This window comes from Lagopus leucura, unplaced genomic scaffold (assembly GCF_019238085.1).
Source record: "Lagopus leucura isolate 7727_CA_CO unplaced genomic scaffold, USGS_WTPT01 Super-Scaffold_100001, whole genome shotgun sequence".
NCBI classification, from domain to species: domain Eukaryota; kingdom Metazoa; phylum Chordata; class Aves; order Galliformes; family Phasianidae; genus Lagopus; species Lagopus leucura.
Genome location: NW_024962262.1, coordinates 54349290 through 54373763, shown reverse-complemented (window position 1 = coordinate 54373763; position 24474 = coordinate 54349290). Strand labels below are relative to the sequence as shown.

Below are 24474 nucleotides of genomic sequence, written 5' to 3'. Positions count from 1 at the left end.
TGTCTGTTTGGAATTAGAAGAATTACGTTTTCTCAATGAAAACTATGTGCTTGTCTAAAATGTCAAAACATTTATGATCACTTTTATTTTGTAAGCATTATGTAATCACTAAAGCAAATAGTCAAGCATTAGGAAATTAAAAAGACAGTGTAAGAAATTACACTGGAATACAAGATGGGCTTCTTTTAGACTGACTCATCATCCATTCTGTGTACCTACTGCTAGAAACAAATTATAATGGCCTATCCACCATTCTAATCACTGGGAGGGAAAAGTCATTGCATTTTGCTGATCTCTATTTTTATGCGTACTTGTTCGGGGTATTTTTATAGATGCATTCTTCAAAGAAGTGGGGCAGGAAACAGGAATCTAGAAACTAAGGACAGAAGAAAACAGTTTCTGTCATGTTACTTACTCTCTATGTTACAGGTGCAGTCTTAGAGGAGCTTTAGAAGTAGAATGAGTTGACATGACTAATCTGAGACACACGTGCAAAATATACAAACATAACAGATGTAAACTGTACCACAGTACTGCAGCCTGAAATATGGAAGTTCAACCAATAAAGTAAAACTGCTGTTGTGTTTTAAATTCATTAATTCATCGTAGTTAAATACATGATTGACTATATTATAATAATGACACTACTGCAGAATTCCATTCCGAAGAAATAGTGCAAAGTGTGGAAGACTCTCAGCAATTAAAGCAATTATCACTACTAGAAAGAGGTCAATGCAGAAGTCCTTCTTAACCATTTTCAGTGATCTCTCTTCATTTGATATAAAATAATTTGTGCACTTTGACACAGTATATAGCTCAGGTGTGCACAAGAGAGCTCCTTCACTTCCTACTTCGTAGCATTTTGCCATCACTAATGCCTTTTATCTTGACAAGTAAAACGTCAGGAAGTTCCATCAGATCCATTATATTTCAGGGATTTATCTTAAATGTAGGTGGGTTGAGATTCAATTATGTGTTTCAAAGTCATACAAAGTAACTCAATGTTATTTATTTATCTGTTTATCTATGTGCCTTAGACTCTAGGCTATGAGGTGCGGAAAAGGAGGAATGTATGTCCTGATTTCTTTTGCTGGTATAAAAAGTCTGTAAAAAACATCAGGAATAAACCCTAACGTTTGGGAGCCAATTCTCTGTTGACATAAATAGCCATGATTTTGTTTATTTGATAACAAAGAATAGAGATACGAAAAATGTCTTAGGATTGTTCTTCTGTCCTTTCAAGCAAACAGTTTTTCTGGCAAAATTTGGCATACTGGACAACTAAATCATAGAGATAAAAAGTAAGCTGTTAATGTTAAAAGTTATTTTCACTCTAAAAGGATAAGGGTTCAAACTGCTGCATTTCAGCTAAAGTACACTAAGATGAATTCTTTTTTCTTTTTTTTTTCTTTCCTTTTTTTTTTTTTTCAAAGTAATAGCTTACTTTCCAAATATTTTATGTCGAAGCTGTTCTTTTGTTGTAAGCACGTTCAATGATTCTCACCTTCAGTGTATGTAAAACTTTTCTGGTAGCTATCAGTTTCTGTTAAATTCTGGGAACTTACAGTAAAGGCTACATGCACTTTCAAAAAATTTGATCTGTCATTCTTGGCAAGGGTCTTGGTATTTCTATTGCTCTTATTCAGGATATTGGAGCACATGGAGCTTTGAAGTTGTGAATTGGTATCCCCCATGCTTTCTACTGAAATGAAGTGGGCAATTAAAACAAAAGGAAGTGATTATTTCAAGCTCAAGTCTGTTAGATATCCAACAGTTCCATTTCTGAAGGTTACCTGTACCATATCTATTGATTTGCATGGTTTGTTTATCAGGGGAGTGCAGTAATGCCTGTCTCTGTGTGTGCTTTTAGTGCCACCACTCCCGAGTAAAATAAATACGTATCAAATACAACTGTTTGCCACAGCGGTTTAAAAAGCTCTGCAAAACTTTGTTGCCAGTTAACTTTCTTGTAAATGTCCCACTCTGCAGTGAAATGGCAGAGTACAAATGAGTAGTTCACTCTTCAGGGAGAAGATAGTTACACATAAAAAACAATAGTTTGATTCAATAACTTTATGCCTATGCCTTCTAAAAAGCCAAGTAGAGACAAACTCATAGTTTTGTCCACCTGTCTATTCAAATAGCAAGAGCCAGCTTAAAGGATACTGTCATTCTCTTAATTATTTTCATATTATTTTGACTATTCTGTTTTTTTTCTAGGCCTTCAAAATTTGTAATTGGAAGATCTGTAACTCACATTCTGTATAGTTTGGTGAACTAGAGATTTTGGCGATCTCTTCTGTGACAGTGATAATGCTATATGCAGAGATAATTTACATTTATTTACAGCACAGTGCTTGGAATTAAAATTGTTTAATGGTGTTTAGAAATGTAATTAAAAATATTTCAGTTTTAATACCATTCTGAGATGAATAAGTGAGTGAGTGTTGTTCATATCTTTTGAGATTCAATTTCAAGATGCCAGATAGATTTTTACCATGTAGGTTTATATTTAGCATATTTTAGGAATATAGGTACTTTACCATCTTTTTGTTAAACTAACTAAATAAATTAATTAGCTAAAGCAGTTGATGTGTTGTAAGTTCAGTATTCCTCTTGGAGATTGTATACTTTATCTTATTAGCTAAGAATTATTAAAAATAATATATATTTAATGATGTGTTTTGGATCTCTGTTGTACAGCTTTTGGTAGTGTTTTCTTAGTAGATCTAAAAAATACTACCAGGAAGTACATCTCTCTTTCTCCTCAAGTAAGGCTAGTATTGCCTCCTACTTCTTGATATTAGCACTCAACATAAAATGCTGTGTTCTCACAACTTAACCCCTATTACTTCAATGCTAAATAGTTCTATATGAGGTCAGCATGAAACCTGGTTTTCATTGAAAACCAGCTCTTTGATTAGCAATACTTTCAGACCATATCAGCTGGGTTCCCAGTGTACTTGATAATATTGTTGAATGACCCTAACTGTAACTAATTTAATTAAGACTTGATCCTTGAATACAAAATCACTCCTTTTCACCAAATCGTGATGCTCAGTGACCTATGGTAGTGGAAAATAGGCAACACAGACAGGGAACCTTTCTCTATCATTTAACTCATTTGTTGTTCAGTTACAAGGAAAAATATATTACTCGTGTAATTCTCATGAGAATCTCTTTAACAGAGAGTAACTCCAGGTAGTCATATGAAGCTGGTATTTTACACAAAAGAATAGCTTTCACAGTTGTTCCTCCTAGGGTCTCAGAGTTTTAAAGATACTTAAGCCTCTTCTTGTCTATATTAAGTGTAACTGAGTTTTAGAAGCTAAAACACTAAGTTTCTAGAAAGCTGATGACCAGTGTTCCAGTGGCTCATTGTACTGATAGAGGAGGGGAGGCAAAGACACAGAGGAGCAATAGACAGGTTCAGCTTGAAATGGGTCTTAGAAAATGCTCAGAGGCTTCTTGACCAGCATGTATCAACATACAAGATAATATGACAGCTGCGTATTCTGAAATTGAACATTCCTCTTTGGGCTTATGGATTTTTTTGGGGATGAGGAACCAACCAAAAAATTAGTACATCTCTGCTTCTAGCAGATTGTTTTAAATAAAAGAAGAGAGAAATTGGAGGAGAGGAGGCTCAGGGGAGACCTTATTGCTTTCTATAACTACCTGAAGGGAGATTGTAGTAAGCTGGGAGTCGGCCTCTTCTCTCATGTAACTGGTGATAGGACAAGAGGGAATGGCTTCAAGCTGTGCCAGTGGAGATTTAGGCTGTACGTCAGGAAATATTACTTTTCTGAAAGAGTGGTCAGGCACAGGAATGGGCTGCCCAGGGAGGTGGTGGTCACCGGCCCTGGAGGTGTTCAAGAAACATTTGGATTTTGTGTTGAGGGACGTGGTTTAGTGAGTACTATTGGTGATAGGTGGATGGTTGGACTGGATGATCTTGAAGGTCTTTTCCAACCTTGGTGATTCTGTGATAAGATAGATCTGTAGAGGAGTCCTGATCTGATAGGATATACAAGCACCTGAGAGCCAAGTGACTCATAGCAGGCACCTAATGACCAGTGGCGTTCACAAACTTGAGTTTGATATTCTAATACCATGAATGCAGTCTCAGAATCAACCAAATCATAAAGCATGGCTTTTGGAGACCTCTGAGAATGATCCAGATTGGAAATGAGAAAATTCATGTTTTTTTGCACCGTGAATTGGATTCACCTACCTATCTCTGCAGGAATTCTCACTGCAAGTGCCTGAAATTCTTGTTGCGTACCTATCTACCCAAGTTTTTCATTTTGCAATATTCATTGTGAAATAGGGCCACAGCTGTGTGTTCTAACACTGATCAAAAATTTAAACTGGAGGTAAAAATAAAATACAGCAGAGCAGAACAAAGAAGAATCTTTAAATTGATATTTCTAACTCTGGTTTCATAATGAAAGATTTATTTCTTCATTTCAGTTTGCAGAATTCAAGTATGATGTTTCGAGTCCATAGAAGGAAAACACCTACCTTAGATTTATGAGGAAATTCATTTTTACGGGAAATTTAAGAAAAAAATGTATAAGTAAACTTTTGAAAAGTGGTTTTAAAAAACATATGTATATTCCAAAGGTATGGGGGCACACTCCTTCAGGTTACTTCTTTGGTCTCATCTCAGGATACTTTTCTTAAGTTACATTGCAAATTGTTGAAGAGTTGTGATCCTTACATGCTTTTATGGGTAATAATATATTTTTCTATTCTGCTTAATTATTTCCTTATGGGAATAGCGTACAGAATTACAAAATATCCTTTTAAGTACAGAAGTACTATGGCTGACTCATGTCAAGTGTTGCAGTGCTGGAATTTGATAATCTAATTTGGACTTCAATTCAAATAGTAATAAAAGGAATGGTATTTCTTGTTAGCATCAATAAATGTGGTATGCGTCGTCTAGGAAGGGAATGTGTGAGTACTACTGTTGGGAAACAAGTGAGACTGTTTCTTGCTTTTTTTTTTTTATTTTATTTTATTTTTAATTCATGTGCCTTTTTTTCCTAATTTGAAGTATTACTGATACTTCTTTTCCATTGTATCATGCAAAATATTTTCAGTAAGCAAATCCTGTATCACATGATTCATAAGAAGAAAAGTAGTTGCCTCAAAAGGAGGTATGTTCTATTATATGGCAATTCTAGTATCTATTATTGTTCTACCAGATTAATGTGCTATGAGTGGACTTGGACTGGATAAATTTTCAACTGTGTTTATATTGTCTTGAAACAGTCAAAAATTGTTCTTTAGACAACTTAAAATTCTACTTTTTGAAACACAGAAAGTAACAACTTTTATGCCTAATAGATATGGGCAAAACAAAACAAAACAAAAACATGTCAGGAACTCTTGCATTTGTTTATGTTTTGCACTGTGTTTACTGTTACTTTGTTGAGATGTACAAATGGAAAATATTTTTTTCACTCTGTTGAGTGCAGTCATATGTTTAAGAGTACCTATCACAAAGAGTTTCTCTGTAAAGGTGTTGAACAGTGTAATCTCCTTTGGCTTTTGTTAAATCCTTGACTCCAAGAATGTTCTCCACTCAATGCCTTATAGTAAGAACACATTTTTATATAGAATTTGTCTTTGTGATTTGACGGGTCCTTAGGAGACTGGTTATTAACTGATCTATAGTAATAATGATATATGTATGTGTATGTGCTTATGTGCACGGACAGATTTTGAAGGTTGACCAATAGTGAGTTCTTAGGTCTGCTCCTATCACTTGCTGCTCTTGTTTAGCAGTGGTCTGAATGCAGAATGCAAGCCTGGACCTCCAGGTACAGGTGCTTTAGGAGGATTTGGCCTATCAAGGTGAGTGTGGCTTACACCCATTATCTTCTGAGGAATGCCATAGCCCATGTGCAAGAGAGAAATAACTCCTATTATTTCCTGTTATATTCCAGGGGAGCTTTGGGTTAGGTCTTTGCTGAATTACACTCAAGATATTAGAAAAGTAATACCCCAATTTTGTATTTTAAGATGAATTTTTACTGTGCAGTGACAACTACCTGTCAAAAAAACTGTCAGTGTGTTCTCAATATTCATCTTAGTGCTTGCTGTGGCTAGGTGGGCTAAAAATGATGCAGATCGATAGTAGAGGAAGAAATGTTTTGCTTCAGTATGATGCAGAGCACTGAAAATGTGTGTTCTTCAGTAGGTCAAAAGAGGTAATTCTCATTATGTTTGGCACTGGTGCAGCCTAACCTTGAACGTCATGTGCAGCAGTTCTAGGCTCTACAATATAACAGGGGTGTTAAGGTCCTTGAAAACACCCAGTTGAGAGCAACAAAAGGGATGGAAGGCATGTACTGTGAGAAGGAGCAAAGGGCACCTGAAATATTTAGTATGGAGAAAGCAGAGAGGTGACCTCCTTGCTCTCTGCAGCTCCCTGAGGAACGGAAGAGGAGAGGAAGGTGCTGGGCTCTTCTCCTGCATACAGGAGATACACTGCAAGGGAACTACAGAAGAGTGCACCAGAGGAGGTTCAGACTGGACATTAGAAGAAATTTCTTTACTGTAAGAGTGGTCTAACAATGAAACAGGCTTTCTAGAGAGGTGATCAATCCCCCATGCCTATCAGTGTTCAAGAGGCAGCTGGGTAACGCCCTCATCAATACGCTGTAACCTTTGGCTATCCCTAAAGTGAATAGGCAATTGGACTTGGTGATCTTTGTAGATTCCTTTCAACTGTTCTGTTCTATTTTGTTTTCCTCTTCTTTCCTCTTTGTTCCAAATGATCCTAGTGCAGGGTTTCTGACAACATTGGTGTCTGGTAGCAGCTCTTCTCCAACTTACAGAATGACACAGCTCCAGTGAAGCTGGGCAATTGGTGTATGGATCAGCTCACGGTGCTAGGCTAAGTCCAGTGCTCTGAGGAGACTTCATGTAACAGGAATGTGAAGCAAATATGAAAGATTTTTTGTTTATATGTAATTAGGTGTATACTCTAATCAGCACTTACTAATCTTACAATGAAGGCCTTATGGATAGATGCATTATCAGAATATCCTGAGAACAGTCAGATGGCAGGATACCATTCAGATCTTGTTTATTTTGTACGACTTCCCTTTGGAATGTCTGAGCTGAGGTGCACATCAGTTGTGCCATTCAAAAAACCAGGAGGTGCTGGACTCCAGGCGAATATCTTGGGCAGTCCTACCTGTTTACTGAACAAAGCAGCAGTCAGCCAAAACACCAAACACTGAAGCCTGCTTACACTGTAGATAAAGACATTGTTGTAGAAACAAATAGAACAGTTCCCCTAAAGTGCACAGCATTTTGATGTTTCCTTCCAGGCATGCTGAACATTTTGCTCCACAGCCTGCAAGGAGGGTAGTCCAACAATGCAGTTTAGCATGAACTTGTGCCTGATTCTCATCTCAAGCTTGTGGCAAGATTGTGGATGTACTGATTTGGATACAGTCAGTGTGGCGGCATAGCTGTGAAAAAAGAATTAGTAGAAGGTAAGAGTATGGAAATCGTGACAAGCCCTGGGAAATACTGATAGAGTCCCAGCATGATCAAAATGTTGCCCATTCTATTTTTACACCGCTTATATCTCTGTAAATTGGTATTAAATCTATCAGACAATTAGAAGAGCTGTAAAATTGTAATGATGATGGAATGGCGCTCAAATGTACAATAACTGCTACAAGACAAACAATACTCCAGAATTAATTAAACTTACTGACTTCTGTGTCATTTTATAATGTATCCTTCTAATTACTTTGTGTATAGTACATTGTGAATTTTGAAGAGCTAAAAGTTGGGTCTAAAATACCACTGTGTGTATTTATAGAATCATAGAATGGCTTGGGTTGGAAGGGACCTTAAAGACCATCTAGTTCCAGCCCTCATGCTCTGGCAGGGTGGCCAACCACTAGATCAAGTTGCCCTGGTCCTCATCCAACCTGGCCTCCAGGGATGGGGCATCTACAACTTCTCTGGGCAACTGTTCCAGTGCTTTACCACCATCTCAGTGAAATTTTCCCCCTAACATCTAATCTGAATCTCCTTCTTTTAGTTTAAAACCATTCCCCCTTGTCCAGTCACTATCAAACCGTGTAAGAAGTCAGTCTCCCTCATTACTATAATTATAGAATCATAGAACAGAATCATAGGATGGCTTGGGTTGGAAGGGACACACAGAATCACAGAATCTCAGAATGGCCAGGGTTGGAAGAGACCTGAAGGATCATGAATCTCCAATCCCCCTGCCACAGGCAGGGCCACCAACCTCCACATTCAATACTAGACCAGGCTGCCCAGGGCCCCATCCAGTCTGGCCTTGAACACTTCCAGGGATGGGGCATCCACAACCTCTCTGGGCAGCCTGTTCCAGCACCTCACCACTTTCTCTGTAAAGAATTTCCCCCTGACATCCAACCTAAATCTCCCCTCCCTCAACTTAAAACCATTTCCCTTGTCCTGCAGTTATCAACCCTTTCAAAGAGTTGATTCTCCCTCCTGTTTGTAGGCTCCCTTTAGGTATTGAAAGGCTGCAATGAGGTCACCTCACAGCCTTATCTTCTCCAGGCTGAACAAGCCCAGCGCCCTCATCCTGTCTTCGTAGTGGAGGTGCTCCAGTCCCCTGATCATCCTTGTGCTCCTTCTCTGGACCCTCCCCAACAGCTCCCTGTCTTTCTTGTATTGGGGGCTCCAGACCTGGATACAGTACTCCAGATGGGGCCTCACAGGAGCAGAGTAGAGGGGGACAATCACCTCCCTCAAGGAAGACCTCAAGGATCATCAAGTTCCAACGTCCCCTTCTGCAGACAGGGAAGCAAACTACTAGATCAAGTACTACATCAGTGTCCATGACAGGGACAGCAGACCCACTGGCCCAAAAAGGAGGGAAATGGAATGAAAGGGAAAAAAAAACAGTGGCAGTGATCTGAGAAGGAAAACAAACTTAGTTTACTAATTATAATAGCGACAATACAAGTTATCTAGGATTGAATCTAATAAATCAAGTAAATGAGAGAGTTTTCTGAAAACCAAAATTCTTACTCTTTCCACCAGAGAGCAAAAAGAGATAGCCTTACGACTTCCAGTCAGTTTTATTTTTCCCTCTCCCCACAAGATGGAAATGAAAAAACAAAGTCTTCTGGAAGCTGTGATTCATTCTTCTCTTCCAGGACTGAAGCTGCAGCATTAACTCTTTAACTGCCAGTGCACTGCATGACGTTATGATGTGGAATATCGATAATAAATCACAAAGCCATGATAATCAGGTAGCCCCTGAGCCCCATTCAACCTGGCTTTGAATACGGAGCATCTACAACCCCTCTGGGCAACTTGTTCCATCACTTCACCTCTCTCTCAGTGTAAAACTTTCCCTGACTTCTAATAAAAAAACTTCCCTCCATTAGTTTAAAACCATTTCCTCTTGTCCTATCACTGTCTACCCAAAGAACCCTTATACACTGAGGTCTGACTAGAGCCTTTTTTTCTCCATGCTAAACAAGCCCAGCTCCCTCTACCTTTTTTCATAGGAGAGGTGCTCTGGCACTGATAATTCTTGTGGCCCTCCACTGGACCCATTCCAGCAACTCCATATCTTTCTTCTGCTAGGGCCCCAAACCTGGATGCAGTACGCCAGATGGGACCTCACAAGGGCAAAGCAGAGGGAGACAATCACCTTCCTTGCCCTAGTGGCCATCCCTCTTTTTATACAGCCCAGGATACAGATGGCCTTCTGGGCTGCATGTGCACACTGCTGGCTCTTGTCCAAATTTTCACCAGAACACCTAAGTCCTTCTCTGTAGGGCTGCTCTCAAGGAATTCTTCTCCCAGTCTGTACACATATTGGGGTTGCCCTGACCCAAGTACACTTGGCTTTATTTAATCTCATTAGGTTCTCATGGGCCCACTTCTCAAGCTATTGGCCAAGCCGAGTTGTACCTTACTGATGGTGCACTTAATTCCACCATCTGTGTTACTGGTAATGATGTTGAAGAGCATCAGTCCCGTGATAGACTACTGCAGGACACCACATGTCACTGGCCTATACCTGTACACAGAGCAGAGAGAAAATGTATTTTGCATTCGTAAACTATGTAACCTGTATGACTATTGGTTTTATGTTTTTAGACTTTGTCAGTAGAAAGAAAAACATTTATCTTCTAAAAAATTGATGTTTTTAGCACATTAATGATACAAGAGAATAGCTGTTCTGATATACAGTACTTGTGTTTGTACTTGTTTTTGATTAACAAAAATGTAAATGCTTCCAATTTAATACTATGTATAAGAGAAACAAATAATATGAACATGTGTCAGATTCTAAGAACTGCATGTCATAGGCCTTTCCTTTTGGTGTGGTAATTATCTTTCAAGTATTACCAGAAAGAACAAATGCTACTAACTTCCAACAATGCTTTTTTTTTTTCTTTCCAAGATTGTTTACTTAACTGGATGGAAGTTTAAATTTATGTTTCAGCTGCAGTAAGTTTTTTTTATGTTGAGAAGTTTGACTCAGGTTTTAGAGTTTGAATCTCAGATTTGCAGTGTTTGAATCTGAACTCTATATATCCATTGTAGTAGAGACTGAAGGTGAAAAAATGATAATGTGGTACTTGAAATAAAGTGATTTTGCTAACAGACCAGTGAACATTGTCTATTTATACAAGAATAGTGGCTAAATCTCTGCTGAGTTTACTCTATAGCTTGCTGAAATAGTTTCTCCCATGGGAAGACAATGTCCCCATCTAATCTTTAGGCTGATCAGAAAGGAGAAGATTTAAGTTTTTGTAGTTTAGAGTAGTACTCTTGACATTGCTCTGTGATCCAATGACATGATGTTAAATGTTATTAGGACCTAGACTCAGTAATGCAGAAAATAGGATGGCATATAAATAAGAAGAGCAATTGTCTTGTACTGTAAGTAGCACTGAAAATGTTTCTTGTAATCTCAACAGAGTTTGGCATGCCCTTGCTCTGACACCATGACTCAATGACACAATCTTATCCTCAGGAGAAGTGGATTTTTAAAGCCTGTTATTAACTTCCTATGGGCCACACAAACAATCAGAGAACAAACTGGGGTCATTTGTAGATGTTTATTTCTTTCTCTTCTTGACACTTTCCCCTCTTGACTCTTCCTAGTGCCTGGAGCCCTGCAAAGAATCCTGGGACTTGAAGAAAAACCATTGCCAAAGCTTCTGTGAGGTATGTCAGCCCAAGGGCATTCTTTCTCACTTTCTTCCAGCTGCCTCTTTCGCTTACACTATTAGAGGGGTGAGCTTTAAGGAGACAGCTAACAAACATGGGATCTTTATAGAATTTCTTTCGTTTTTGTGGACACTTGTAATGATGTAGCCATAATATGTCTGAGGGAAAAAAAAGGTTTTTTTTTTCCTGACTAAATGATCTTGAAGTTTGAAGCACTGATTGGTTACGCTCACGTAATATCTCTGAGAAGGTGCTGTTAAATACCTCCTTTATTTCTCCCACATACCTTTCCCCTTTTCTGGACATGTTTAAGAAAAGGGTTTTTTTCTTTTTTTTTTTTTTTTTTTTTTTTTTTTTAAGGATAAAAACATCGCAAATGTGAAAATCCTTGTGCAAGATAGCTAGGAAAAAGGATGGCATTTCATTTGCGAAGATCAGTCTGATTTTAACTGGATTCAGCAGAAAGGCATAAAAATTCATAATTATTCAGAAACAAGTCTTTTCTGAAGGAAACTGTTTCTGCACAGCATTTCAGAATAACCTTGTGAATAAACAAGCATAGATCAGTTAAACTAGTACAAAATGGGAGATAGTTGGGTTGGTTTTGAAGCAACCTTAACTGGCTTTTAGTACAAAGTAAAACACCAGCTCAGTAGAAGGTTGCTTTATTATATAGATATATCTTTATTCAAATCAATTAAAGTGTGCGTTTATTAAGATTTTCAGCTTGTCTTATAAAAACAGAATTGACCTTAACTGATATACTCAACTGATTGATTTATCATCTTGTTCGTCACTGTGAATGCTCTTTTGCAGATGGAACAACACGTCTTGTTTAAACAGTTTTAAATATCTTGATTAGGAAATGTTGTCATTTCAACTAAAAATGTAAATTTTAGATCCAAATAGCTACATTAGTAGCTACAATAGTAGCTATTACACCTACATAGTAAGGATCAAAAGAATGCTAATCTATTTAGTTATATTAGAAGAACAAATAAAAATTTCTCATTAAAATCAAGTTCTTTCACTGGAATCAGTTGCTGCTTCCTTATATAACAAAATTCTGGAGAGGTGTAATAAAGCAGTTTTAGCGTGTGTAATTTACGCCATCCTCATATATCACTTCCTACTCAGGCTGTTTCCAGATATGGATGTAAAAATGTATAAATTTGGTTTAAAAGGAAAACATTTGTAGAACACTGTTCTATTGTAGTTAAAAACAGTGAGCATCCTTCTTTGATTAGTGTTTTGTGGTTGAAACTAAATTTAGAACTTCAAAGGCCAGTAATGAAGAGCAGCACATTTAGCAGCTAACTGAAAAATGAGCTGTGAAATAGGGTGAGGAAGAGAAGCCTTGAGGATGTATTATGCCTCAGGGAGCTGTAAAGTTTTTAATTAAGTAGCTGCAAATTTGTGATGTTTTAGTATTTGAAATTTGCTTGACACACAGATCATTTTCCTTTATTTCTTTCAAGCTCATGTAAGCTCCTTAGACGTTATCTGAATGTATTAAGACAGACTGTTTTCATTTGAGAAAACTAAAGTTTGAGAATAAATTCATCTTTATTTACTTTCTATGAAAACTTCAGCTTTGTATTTCTCATGGTCTGTTGTTGTGTGTAAGTCCTTATCTAGGTAATGCATGCTACTGTTAAAGTAACCTTCACATGAAGAAGAGAAGGAAACATTTTGCCTGTCTCCTTTGTTTTCCAAAAGTTTAATTTCCTTCTGGTTTCTTAAGACACGGTGAAATCAGGTATGGTCAGCATGAGTGCATATCCAAGGAACACTGGGGTGAATAGGAGAGAAAAGGGAACTGCTTATTTTGGCAGTCATTGCAGTAGTTATACTGTGTCACTAAAATATATGCTGAAGAGTTTGATTCAAAAATGTTGTACTACTCTATAGGACAATATGTGAGAGGTATGTTAGTGGCACATTCCTGGATTCTGGAGCATAAACTGACACATACTCAGGGAGGCCTCACATGGGCCTCCTTATACTTAACACTATTTCTCATTTTGCTACTAATTGCAAGCAGTATAAATTAAAAAAGTAAAATTTGAATATGGAAGATAGCAACGAAGTTGCAGAAATTACATGAATGGGTTTATGGAGAGTAGGTTGTAAACTTGGATAACCCCTGTTATGCAATTTAACTACCTACAGTTTCACTGGTCTCTTTGAGGGAATTGCCATATCTGGTTATACACCAAACTAAATAAAGCACCAGCTAAAAGAAGAGGTGGAATCCCTGTGTTGGACACAGTGTTCTCCATGGGCTTCTAGATGCTGTTTTTAATACAGCTGGAAAAAAAATTGTCAAATGTCTGAAGTAGTAGTGCACATACTGTAAAACGTATATGCTTTGAAACAGTGTCTCCTATAGCTAGGAGCTGATTTCTCTGAGAGGTAGCATTTATTTGAGCTTTAATTAAAGTATTTAAGCTCTGTTCCCAGTTTTTTGCAGGGGAGTTGGACTAGATGACCTTTAAAGGTCCCTTCTAACTCTAAGTAGATTCTGTGATTCTGTGATTCTATTTTGATCTGTATTTTCTGCTGATCTTTTTATCAGAAATTTTATTCCAGTTCTGTGAGTAATTATTCCTATGTTACCAAAAAAATAAAGATGTCCTTCTTTTAACCAACTCAGTTCAGACAGTGCAAGGAAGCAAGATTTCACTTATTTTCCTAGCATGGTGTTACATCAGATATTGTGGATAGAGTTCATGAAATAAGAAGGGAGAAATGTGGAGCAGTCAAAAAAAAAACCAAAAAAACAAAACAGCAACAACAACAAAAAAACATCTGACCATTGCTTCCCCTTTGTTTTGGGATTTTAAAAACTCTGTTATTGAGCAAGTTTGTAGCTAGGCAATGTGAGGAAAACAAGAGAAATCTGGCAGATGTAAACAGCTTTATTCCATTAAAGATGGTGATCATACTTGAGGGAATTTGTGTTTGTGCACTTGGAATGCTTTTTTAGAGGGGACTTGAATATACAAATCTTCAGGGATAGTCTTGCAAAAGATGAAAATCTGAAATTATCTTTGGAGGTCTTGGGAAATGTAAAACATTTTTTCTTTTTTTTTTTCTTCCTCTTGAAAACTTTTTTATAATTCTTTTGTTCTGTTGTTTTTCCTTTAGCCTCTTTTCCCCAAGAAGAATTATGAATGCCTAACTAGCTGTGAATTCCTTAAATACATCCTGTCAGTGAAGCAAGGGGACTGCCCAGCACCTGAAAAGGCCAGTGGTTTTGCAGCTGCTTGCGTTGAAAGCTGTGAAGCTGATAGTGAATGTTCTGGAGTGAAGAAATGCTGTTCCAACGGATGTGGTCACACATGCCAAGTTCCCAAGAACCTGTACAAAGGTAGAAATTATTATTAATATGTACTTATACCGGGCTAATAACTTCAGACCATAGTAAAATCTCTTAGAGAACTAGGACTTTCATTTCACAGGAATTTGTATGGAGAAGACATGGAGGAAGGTTCTTGTGGAGGTGTGACTGGATGCATAAATCATGGAAAGACAAAGAAAAATGCTGTTCCAGTTTCTGATTTGTTTTTTTCTGCCTTACAAAGGCCATATCTGGAAATCTGTGGAATGTAAGCATATGGCTATTATGCAGAACAAACTTGCCAGTTTAGGTGAAATCTCACTTAATTTGATGCAGATGAGAGAGAATGCACCAGGAAAATTTAACAATAAATAGTTCAGGTCCTATTAATCACAAATGACATTTATGATTACGAGCCAAAAAGATAGCACTACTGAATAGGAATTGTGTGGTAACAAAGCCAAAGAACAAATCAGTGTAATGTATTTGAAGTTGGTGTACTTAACAACCTAGATAAAGCCCACATATATATTACTGCATTATTTAAATTTAAGGCACCATGAATTATTCAAAAAGTTTTTATTTGTCTGGAGTCCTGAGATTCTGTCCTTGCCATCCATCAGCAAGAGCATACAGATTTAGGAAAGATTTGTGCTTATACAACCTCCAGATTTTAATTTGTTATGTTTATTTTTAAAAAGCTTTATGTATGAAATACTTTTAAAACATGCTTCTAACACAAAGCAATGACCATTTGTGAAAGAAATTTTCTTGCTAAATGGAGTTGGAACATTTTGTTAGAAATCCATTCTTCTTACTTTAGTGATAAAAAATAAATACTAATCAGGTATGCTGCTGATAGCTTGGGCTCTCCCTGGAGAGAGCAATCAGCAGAACTCTGAACTAAATTTCAGGCTTAGGTCTGAATCCAGTCTTATTTCCATCTGCCAATCTCCAGTTGTTTGCAACACTGAAAACACAGGATGAATGTTTGGATGAGGTCAGAGTTGTTGACCTTTCCTGGCACACAAACCTGCTAACAGTACTTGAAATAGAGCAGGCTATCATGATTTTGCGTATGTTTGATTACAACAAATATCAGGCCTGTTTTGATGTTGGAAGTCAAATATGTGAAGGAGATGGTGATTTGTTTTTAAGTTAATTCTTTTAACCGAAATGTTAATGCATATTTTTAAATGTCCCTACTGATGAGAATGCATGTCATAAATAATGTACTTTGACTTTTGTATCCTGAGTTTGAATGTACAACACTGGCCATCAACACTGTCATATTTACTTACATAAGTGGAGAAAATTTGATATAGATGTCATTGAGTTTGAGTAAGCAGGAACGAATCAAAACACTACTTGAACTAGTTTGAATGGCAAGCAATACTGTGATCCAGATTTCCAGTATAGAAGGGAAATTCTTCTTTCAAGGGACATCAGAGCAGCCCTGTCAAACTATAAGAAATTAGCATACTCTCATCCACATTTAAAATGAAAATTATTTAAATGGACTATTTACTTATTTCTGTCATTTTCTTGAGACTATTGAACAGAGCAGTAAACTCAGCATTTGTATTGCGTGTGTAATTAATGGTTTACATGGGCAGGGTACATTCTACAATCACTAAACAATGCTGCAAAGCATTCCAGTAAATGTGGCAGCCAAAGAAGGTGAAAGCAAAACTAGCAGCAAGTGAAACAAGTGAAACAAGATGACACATTTTTTTGGAGGGGGACACAAATATCATACACTGTATAACTGCACACTGCACAGTCTCCTTTTGCTTGGCCTAATTATGTAGTAGCAGAATTAACCTTCTCTATCATTCTATCACCTATCTGCAGGAGGTGCTTTCTTGTAAGAACATATATTTTTTGCAGAGGAAGGTCAAACCCAATACAGTACTGCCTTCTCAGCTGATGAATTCAGCTAATTAGCCTCTTCAACTTGTCTTTCTGCAACAAAGAACAAATAGAAGCTGAACAGGCTTGTTATTCATTTCCTCCAAGGGTAAATGACCTTACTGTCACTAAAAAGCAAACTCTGCAAGCATGACTGAGATCTGTGAACACATCTAGTACTTATTCTTACCATTTTGACAGCACTCACAGCTAGAAAGTGAACTCAGATTGAATCTAAGAGTCTGCAGAAGTTGATAGAGTTTCAGTGTTGATCAAGCTCTAGAGATGAAAGTTACAGCAATGGATATAAAATACCTGATATAACTGGGCGTGCCCTCTAGTACTGAGTGTAAAAGCCAAATCCTAAAAGGATATCAAGGTAAGTATGCTTACACCAAAGTTAAATGTTGAAAGTGTTTTTGGGTTTAACTGTATTTGTTTTCCTTTTTTTTTTTTTTTAATGATCAAGTTGTCCGTATCGCCGCATTTTTCTCATCTCTGTTAGGAGTAGTATTAGTGCTCAGTTACACAATCTTCAATTTTTTTTTTAATTTATTTTATTTTCTTTTTGCCTTTGCTGGAGATATGAAATGTTTTCTCTCGCTATTATCTGCCTCATCCACCTCCTTTGTGTTGTCTCAATTAGTAAAGGACTTCAGAAAATTTTTCTGCTTTTCCATTGCCTACTTAATTTTTTTTTTCTATTTGGAGATAATTCTATCTAAATATCTAAGGTTGACTTGGTATTCTATGAATAGAAATGAGAGGAATATCTCTGCTTAGAAATAAGATCATATAAAACCATAGAACTAAAAGAAAGAGAAATTATTGTCCAATGCTTGATCACAGTGGCTTTGTCTAACACCCACATATTCATTTCCAAGTAAGGGCATGAACATGTATCTTTTTTTCCACACTTATCTGGTTACAGCTGAATAGTTACCCATCACTTTTTTCCTTTTCAGAAGTAAGTGGTTTCTCCAATGTGATAATGTCTCAACTTCAGTGAAATTTTCATGATCTCTTTTGATCAGAGTTTCAGGGTCCGTACTGTCTAATCCAGCCTAATTAATTTTGTCTGAAATGTGTTAGGGAGTAATTCCTACAGCAGACCAAAATGCAGACATGAGCAAAATGAGTTATAAAGAGAAGATCATGATGTTTAAAAGCTAAGATGGTATGGCAGTGTCATAATAGGACAGCTGGAGCCAGAACTGTCATCCATAGTTTAAAAGTTTTTTCATGGTTAACAAAAAATAATTGCATATTTAAAAAAATTTGCACAGCTTTAGAGGTGCTTATCTTTGTGTCTTTGAACAACTGTATTGTGTTTAAAATTGTATTGATGCCATGAATGAGGCTTTTACTGCCTGAAACCATTCTATGAAAGCTTTTGGAATTCCTGAAAAATCAACATTTAAAGTACAGATTCTTATGATAGAAGGGTATACAAGTATTTTTTGTAGCACAGAGTCATATGAGTGTTTTGAAATACACCTTTTCTAAGTACTTTTTTTTTTTTTTTTGGTGGTGGTGATGGGCTTTGGTGCTGTACACATATAGCAATCAGTGGTTTAAATTCTTCAAACACTACTTTGAAGGACTAATTTGTCCCAGCACAATGAAAGGGTTATCCATTTGCATAATAAAGAGCACACTGAAGAGTAATTGGATCTACACATCCAGATATGAAACTGGTGATGCTGGTTCTGCAGAAGTTTCAGAATGCACTTGTGTGATGCTCTAGTATGTGCTGCTGAAATCCATCTGCACACAATTACATGACAGCAGAAAGGCTGAGTTACTTGCAGTCAAGCAAATCCAACTGCCCCTAATGCAGAGCAGATGGAATTTTCTTAACATGCAAATTGTAGGATTATTGTACATTGTAATTAAAGAAGGATTTTGAAACATAGAAATCAGAACTGACAGGATCTATAATGTTAGTTATATTAGACTAAGACAGCTGACTGTTGAATATACGCATGGTTTAAACTGTGATGGTACTGGATTTATATACTGAATTTTCCATAGGTTGATTTTAGGTTTCTTCAAGAGCGACAGTATCTATTTGTATTGAATTGGGGCTAATTATTGAATCACATTTAGAAGAAGACCTCTTAAAACATAAAAGTAGTTTGGTCATATAAGATTCACTATTCCAGCCATCTATAACGGACTGAGTAGAAACATTCATATTACAATTTATTGAACCAGTGTATGCAGTTGTTTTTTTATTGGCCCCCAATGAAATGGTGAAATATAAAAATATAAATATAAAGATAAAACACATACAGTAATTTAATAAGTAGATTTATATTTCAGCATAGAATTCTTGTGTGTAGCATATCCCAAAGTGACAAAATGGTGCACAATTAAATATATGAGCTTCTAATATCTATCTAGGGAAATGCTTGATACGGTGATTTAATCAAAAGATGCCAAATTTGATTTTGGTATTCTCCTTCAAACTGCTACAAATAGTTTCAAAGAGACAATGCTATCAAGTGTCAAAGCAACAGAAATAACTGTCCTTCAGTAACGTAATGAGAAATTACTCTAAATATTATAAAGACAGCTTGGACTCTGAAATATAAAAATTGGAGTGACAGACACATCATACACTATGGCTGCATGCTGCTCAGGAAAAGGCAAGCAGCATACTTATGTATATCAGATGAATGTAAAAGACTGAAAATAATTCTGTTACTCTAGTCTGCGTTGGTAAAGGCTCTTCTGAGGTCTGTGTCTAGTTTTAGGCATGGCTTTGGAGAAGGGCTGTGGTCCAATGGAAGAGTTTCAACAGTATAACTGCAAGAATAATCAGAGGAAGAGAAAGAAATTCTTACTTGGAGTGCACCGCAGTTATTAGACTGAAGAAGAAAGCAATGAAAGATGTGACAGCAATCCTGCAGTGCTCAGAAGACTCCTCCATAGGTGAAAGATACAATCTGTTGTCCATGATCCATGAACACAAGTACTGAGTTTAAAATGCAGCAAAGAAGACAAAGCAAGGGAAATTTTTGTAATGTTAAGGGTAGAGAAGCAGTGGAAAGAAATGAAGATTGCCAAGTGATGCTGTGAAAATTCCATGGTGAGAAGTGTACAAAAACACAATTGGGTGAATATCTGAATGGCAGTATAGTTGATTCAGCTTGAGATCAAAGGATCTTTCTCCAGGTTATCAAAACATATATGGAGACTGAGATCAGTTTTAACTCACAGCTCTCAAATCCTTACTTTTAGTTCTTAAATGAAATAAAAAAATAATTTTGAAGATTTTTTTTTAGTTTTACTGTTGCCAGTAATGAAGACTTCAGAAATTTCTGCTTGTGTCACCCTACCCATTCCCTTCTTTATTTCTTCTGAACTGACCAACCAGCTTCTTTTTTATTAGTGTTTTTTATACAGTTTAACCTCAAGATGTTTTTTTTCTGTTTTTGTAAATTATTCAAATATTTCCATCTTTATGTTCCTATTGCAGGTGTTCCATTGAAACCTCGGAAAGAGTTGAAATTCATAGAACTCCAGTCTGGAGACCTGGAGGTGAAGTGGTCTTCAAAATTCAATATTTCCATTGAGCCTGTGATTTATGTTGTTCAGAGGAGATGGAATCAAGGAATCCATCCTAGCGAGGATGATGCTACTAACTGGCAAACTGTAGCACAGGTCAGTTCTTTGTAAAATGGTAAGAACCCCTACCTTCCTTAAAGTTCTTCTTCAGATCAGAGAAGAGTTAGATCATGTAAACTGACAGACTGTTGCACAGATGTCCCTTTTTGGTGTCTCTCTAAGTCACAAGCCACAAGCAGGGTCTAGATCTCCAAGGCTTTCCTCCACTGCTCAATGAGCTATTTAAAAGACTTATTCAAGAAAAATGAACTTCAATATTTTGACTTTCAGTTTTTAAGTAACAGAAACATCAAATGATTTTGATATGTATAGTAAATTGCATCATTACAAATGTGTGAATATATTAGCAAAAAAGAAAATATTTATTTCCCTGCCCACAAAGGAAATGACATTCAGAAATGACATTTGTGTTTCCAAAATGAGTTTATTTTGTAAGTTTACTTTGTATAGGTAAGGATCTATAGATGTACCTGGAATCTTGATTTCCATAAGGCTCTCAGTAGAACTTTTGTACAAGCACATACTTGTTATCTATTCAGACAGGTATTCCAAAAAGCCACCAATTTATTGAAAAATGTAGAATTAGATACCAAAATCTACTGAAGGAATCTTGTGAGAGATAGTCCTTTTAAAGTCAGTGTGAGCCAGTGCCTGTCCTCCAAGGCATGGCTTCAATTTTAGCAAAATGCTAAGAAATATAATTGATCAAAAGACCATTCAGTTTTTAAAAGCATAAGTGTTAAGAGTGAAACCTTTTTTTATCTATAAAGTCACTTTTTCAGATGTTGCCCTCCTAATTCGGAAAGACCTATGATGTCATGCTTTTATCACTCAGGGCAATCCAGGCTGAAAATGTAAGATTCATGAGCAAATGTTTCTTAATGGGAAGCAGCCAACAGAGCATAAATTTTCACTTAGGTTTCTTCCCATTTTCAATCTGTTTCTTAACATGCTGACAGTCCACCTGGATGGCAGAGTTCCAGTCATTTATCTTAACTGCTTCACCATCATCTCTGCTGACAAGAAAAGCAAAATGTTGATTCTGAAAAGACCTGCAAAAGATCATTACAGCTAGGAAAAAAAAAAAAAGAAAGGGAACAATCCACAAAATAAAACAAGGAGTTTAAATTCTGTGGCAGTCTGTTTTCATTCTCAGTTCACGTTGTGTAGGAAAGAGGTATCTTAAAATAGTGTCAAGCTTGTGAAACTGTGCACTCAAAAGTGAAATCTTTAGCTTTACTGTTTTACTACAGGGGACTGTTACAATGTTGGAGTCCTGATCAGGCAAGGTCACCTGCAGCAGAGCTTGGCATGAAACACAGCCTGTGCAATTTCATCCCAAGGAACGTGCACAACTTCACACCTGATAAAGTTGCAGTGACTTATTTTTGTCTCTCAGTTGAGGTTCATGTCTTCAGTCTGTGTTCTCCATACTCAGAAAACAGCTTCCTGCTTATGCTACTAGGAGAATACCACTTAGCAAACATAAACCAGATGTGAACTGCTACTCGCTGTTATGCCGTGTAGCTAAGCTGTAGAAACATAGCTCTTCTGCAAAGATAGCATATTACTACACTTTTCCTCATCTCAGAAATAGACCTCTTGCACATTTCTGGGAACAAGCACTATATACAGTGGTAGAGTTTGTATGAATATCTTCCTTCTTACAGTGATGTACGGGAGACAGGGCTTCAGAAATGTCTTTCCTTCTCAGAATGGTAAGAATCCTGATAGCTAACTTTCTTGACGGTGTGCAACATGCAGGCAGAAGGGGCTGAGTTATTCATTATGGCAGGAGAAGACTCCTCCAACTGACTTCTTTCTGATAACTTTGATGTCCCTACTATGTCTTGAGAGACATACGTTGGATTATGAGACAGACCCCACTGGGGGAGTCAGTTCCAAACAAGCTTTAGGATGCCTACCTGACTTTGCAAACCATGTGCACTTAGTGGGGCATAAAGGCTGGGCACCCTTGAGGGGCATTAGTAATAAAAATTTTGGTCTCTATAATCATGTACCTCAATGGCGTTTGTGGTTTTAGACGTCCTGCTGGGCAATCAAATTCTGGATTTGACTGGATGCATTAGAATTGGTTTTGCCATGTCAGCAGCAAAGATGAATGTCCATTTTGACTAAAGTGACAGTGTGCATCTCCTCCAGGCTTTTCTTGTTCATATAACTGAGAATATTTCTTCTATGATTCCAAAACACTGGGCTCTGAGACCTTGATTAAATATATATATATAGAGAGCTCAGCCATTCAGTTAAGAACTCCTGGGGCATGGCTGTCAGTAGGTGATGATGCCCTTTCATTACTTTTTCCTGCTTTTGCTAGAGGGCATGCTCAGAGCAGAGGCAGATCAACAAGGCTGTAAACAAGGCTCTGAATTTCCTTATGCCTGTATATTGCAAAATTATATGCCTCGAATTATGTGAAGTTTTTGTCTGCACGTTCTTAAAAGAAATTTCATAGTATTTTGTCAGAGCTTTTCATAGTTTTCTGTTTTTCTTTTTAACTATTCATTTACAGGTGAAGCTATAATTTTAAATAACTTTTTTGAAGGATTTAGTTTTCAAACACACTGGCATTTTCTACTTAATTACTGTGAGTTATTATGTAAATTTTTTCTCATGTATCATAAATTTTTATTTGGTATTGAAAAAGTGTTTTTTGAAAAAGTGTATGTCTTTTGGATTATATTGTCATTAGTTCTCTTTTGGTGCTTTCTTTTTAAGAAGGGAGACAATCTATTACTATGTTATTTACTTAACATTTAATCTTAACATTAAAAAGAATTTAAAGTATTCATCATGTTAGAAAGCAGAAATGTTAATTATGGAAGGTCTAATGTCCTTTGATAGAACAGTGGATGTGGCACTGCCAGACTTCTTCTTTGACAGAGAAAATAAAAACTCAGCTCTTTTTACAGTCTGGATGATATCTCTTCACTATCTACTACAAATTCTTTATCATTTTGAATAATTTCAAAAGATAGTTGTGGAGCTGTGACTCAGCAAGGTGAGAGAGACTGTCCCCTACTATTTCCAGTAAAACTATAGAATTCAAGATTGATAATGTGATAGAAATAGAGTGAACACATTGAAATACTCCACTGATTATTGTAAACCTAGAGTAGCTGAGGGTCATCTGTACCAGTCTTTGCCACAAAGACCTTCTTACACCAATTATTGCTTATATATAAAAGACACACACCAAAATCCTTGGAATAGTGATGCAGAAATTCCATCAGAATTGCTTAGTTTCTACACTGCTGAATGTTATTTTTTCATTCTCCTTTCTCCTTATCCTAACTAATTTTATCCTTTTCTTACAAGAAGTTGTTGATACCTTCAGCTTGCTTTGTTCTGAGGAAAAGTCTTGCCCATAAAATGTCCTAATTCAAACTAGCATGCAACGTTCAAGACACTAGGCAGTATTCTCTTTTACCCTCTCAAACAGATGATGGTATTGAATATAGGTCATCTGTGCTCTGGGTAGGTACTTTAGTCATAAGTCAGCTGTATGAACAGCAGGGAAAGATTTCTCTAGGTGTGTTGAAGTCAGGAACGAAGACAGGATGAGGGACTTTTTTCAGGAGGGGACTTGGAACCTAAACTATTTTTGGACTGCTGGGAAAGGATTAGAACTGTCAGTGCTTCTTGAATGTGGCAGCGCTGGTTAGTCCATTGGCTCTTGGACCTGAGATGCCCTCTTGAGAAGGGATCTCAAGCTATTCTCTTTACTCTCCAGATTGTGGTATTCCATGCTTTTCTTATAGAAAGTTGCATCCATACATTTGTTTTTGCTGAATTTGGGATGATGATGTGTTGCCTGGTGTTTGTGTTTGAGGACTAATTTTTTACATTATTTTATTCCAAATAATGTGTATTAGGATTGGAACCTTAATGTAAAACCTTCCTCTTTTAGGTTAATGCATGAATGCACAGCCTAATTATTACCTCATGATTGTTTAGGATTGATCTTTTTGTTTTGTTTTTCATTGATTAAATTCTTCAAAACATTATGTTTGCATTCTAAGACATTATTAGAATTGTTTTTTAATAATTACTCTAATAGTTCTTTGAGAACTAACTGAAAAAAATGTTCAAATTACTAACAGAATAGTATAAGATTTCTCAGCAGTATTTAGCTCTTTCTCAGCAGTATTTAGCTTCAACTATGTTAAGTCTTTGTAGAGGTTAGTTAGACCAAAGCTTTTTATAATGCAGGAGCTTTAGTTACAGATACATGTCTTGCATGCCAGTGAGACTAATAGGAGCTTTGCCAACAAAGCCAATAGTGAAAGAAGCAAGCCTAGGGCCTGTTCATAAGTTAAAGTAATTTTAGTTATATGAAT

General features: G+C 36.7%; 1 protein-coding gene across 1 annotated transcript in view; it reads left to right on the top strand.

The window, feature by feature from the left end:
- Positions 1-24474, top strand: part of ANOS1 (anosmin 1) — a 131078-nt gene that overhangs the window by 58663 nt on the left and 47941 nt on the right. Inside the window, exons 3-5 of the mRNA XM_042868410.1 lie at positions 11161-11223; positions 14377-14599; positions 19965-20149. Of these exons, the coding sequence (XP_042724344.1) occupies positions 11161-11223; positions 14377-14599; positions 19965-20149 (471 nt within the window). The remainder of the gene's footprint in view (positions 1-11160; positions 11224-14376; positions 14600-19964; positions 20150-24474) is intronic.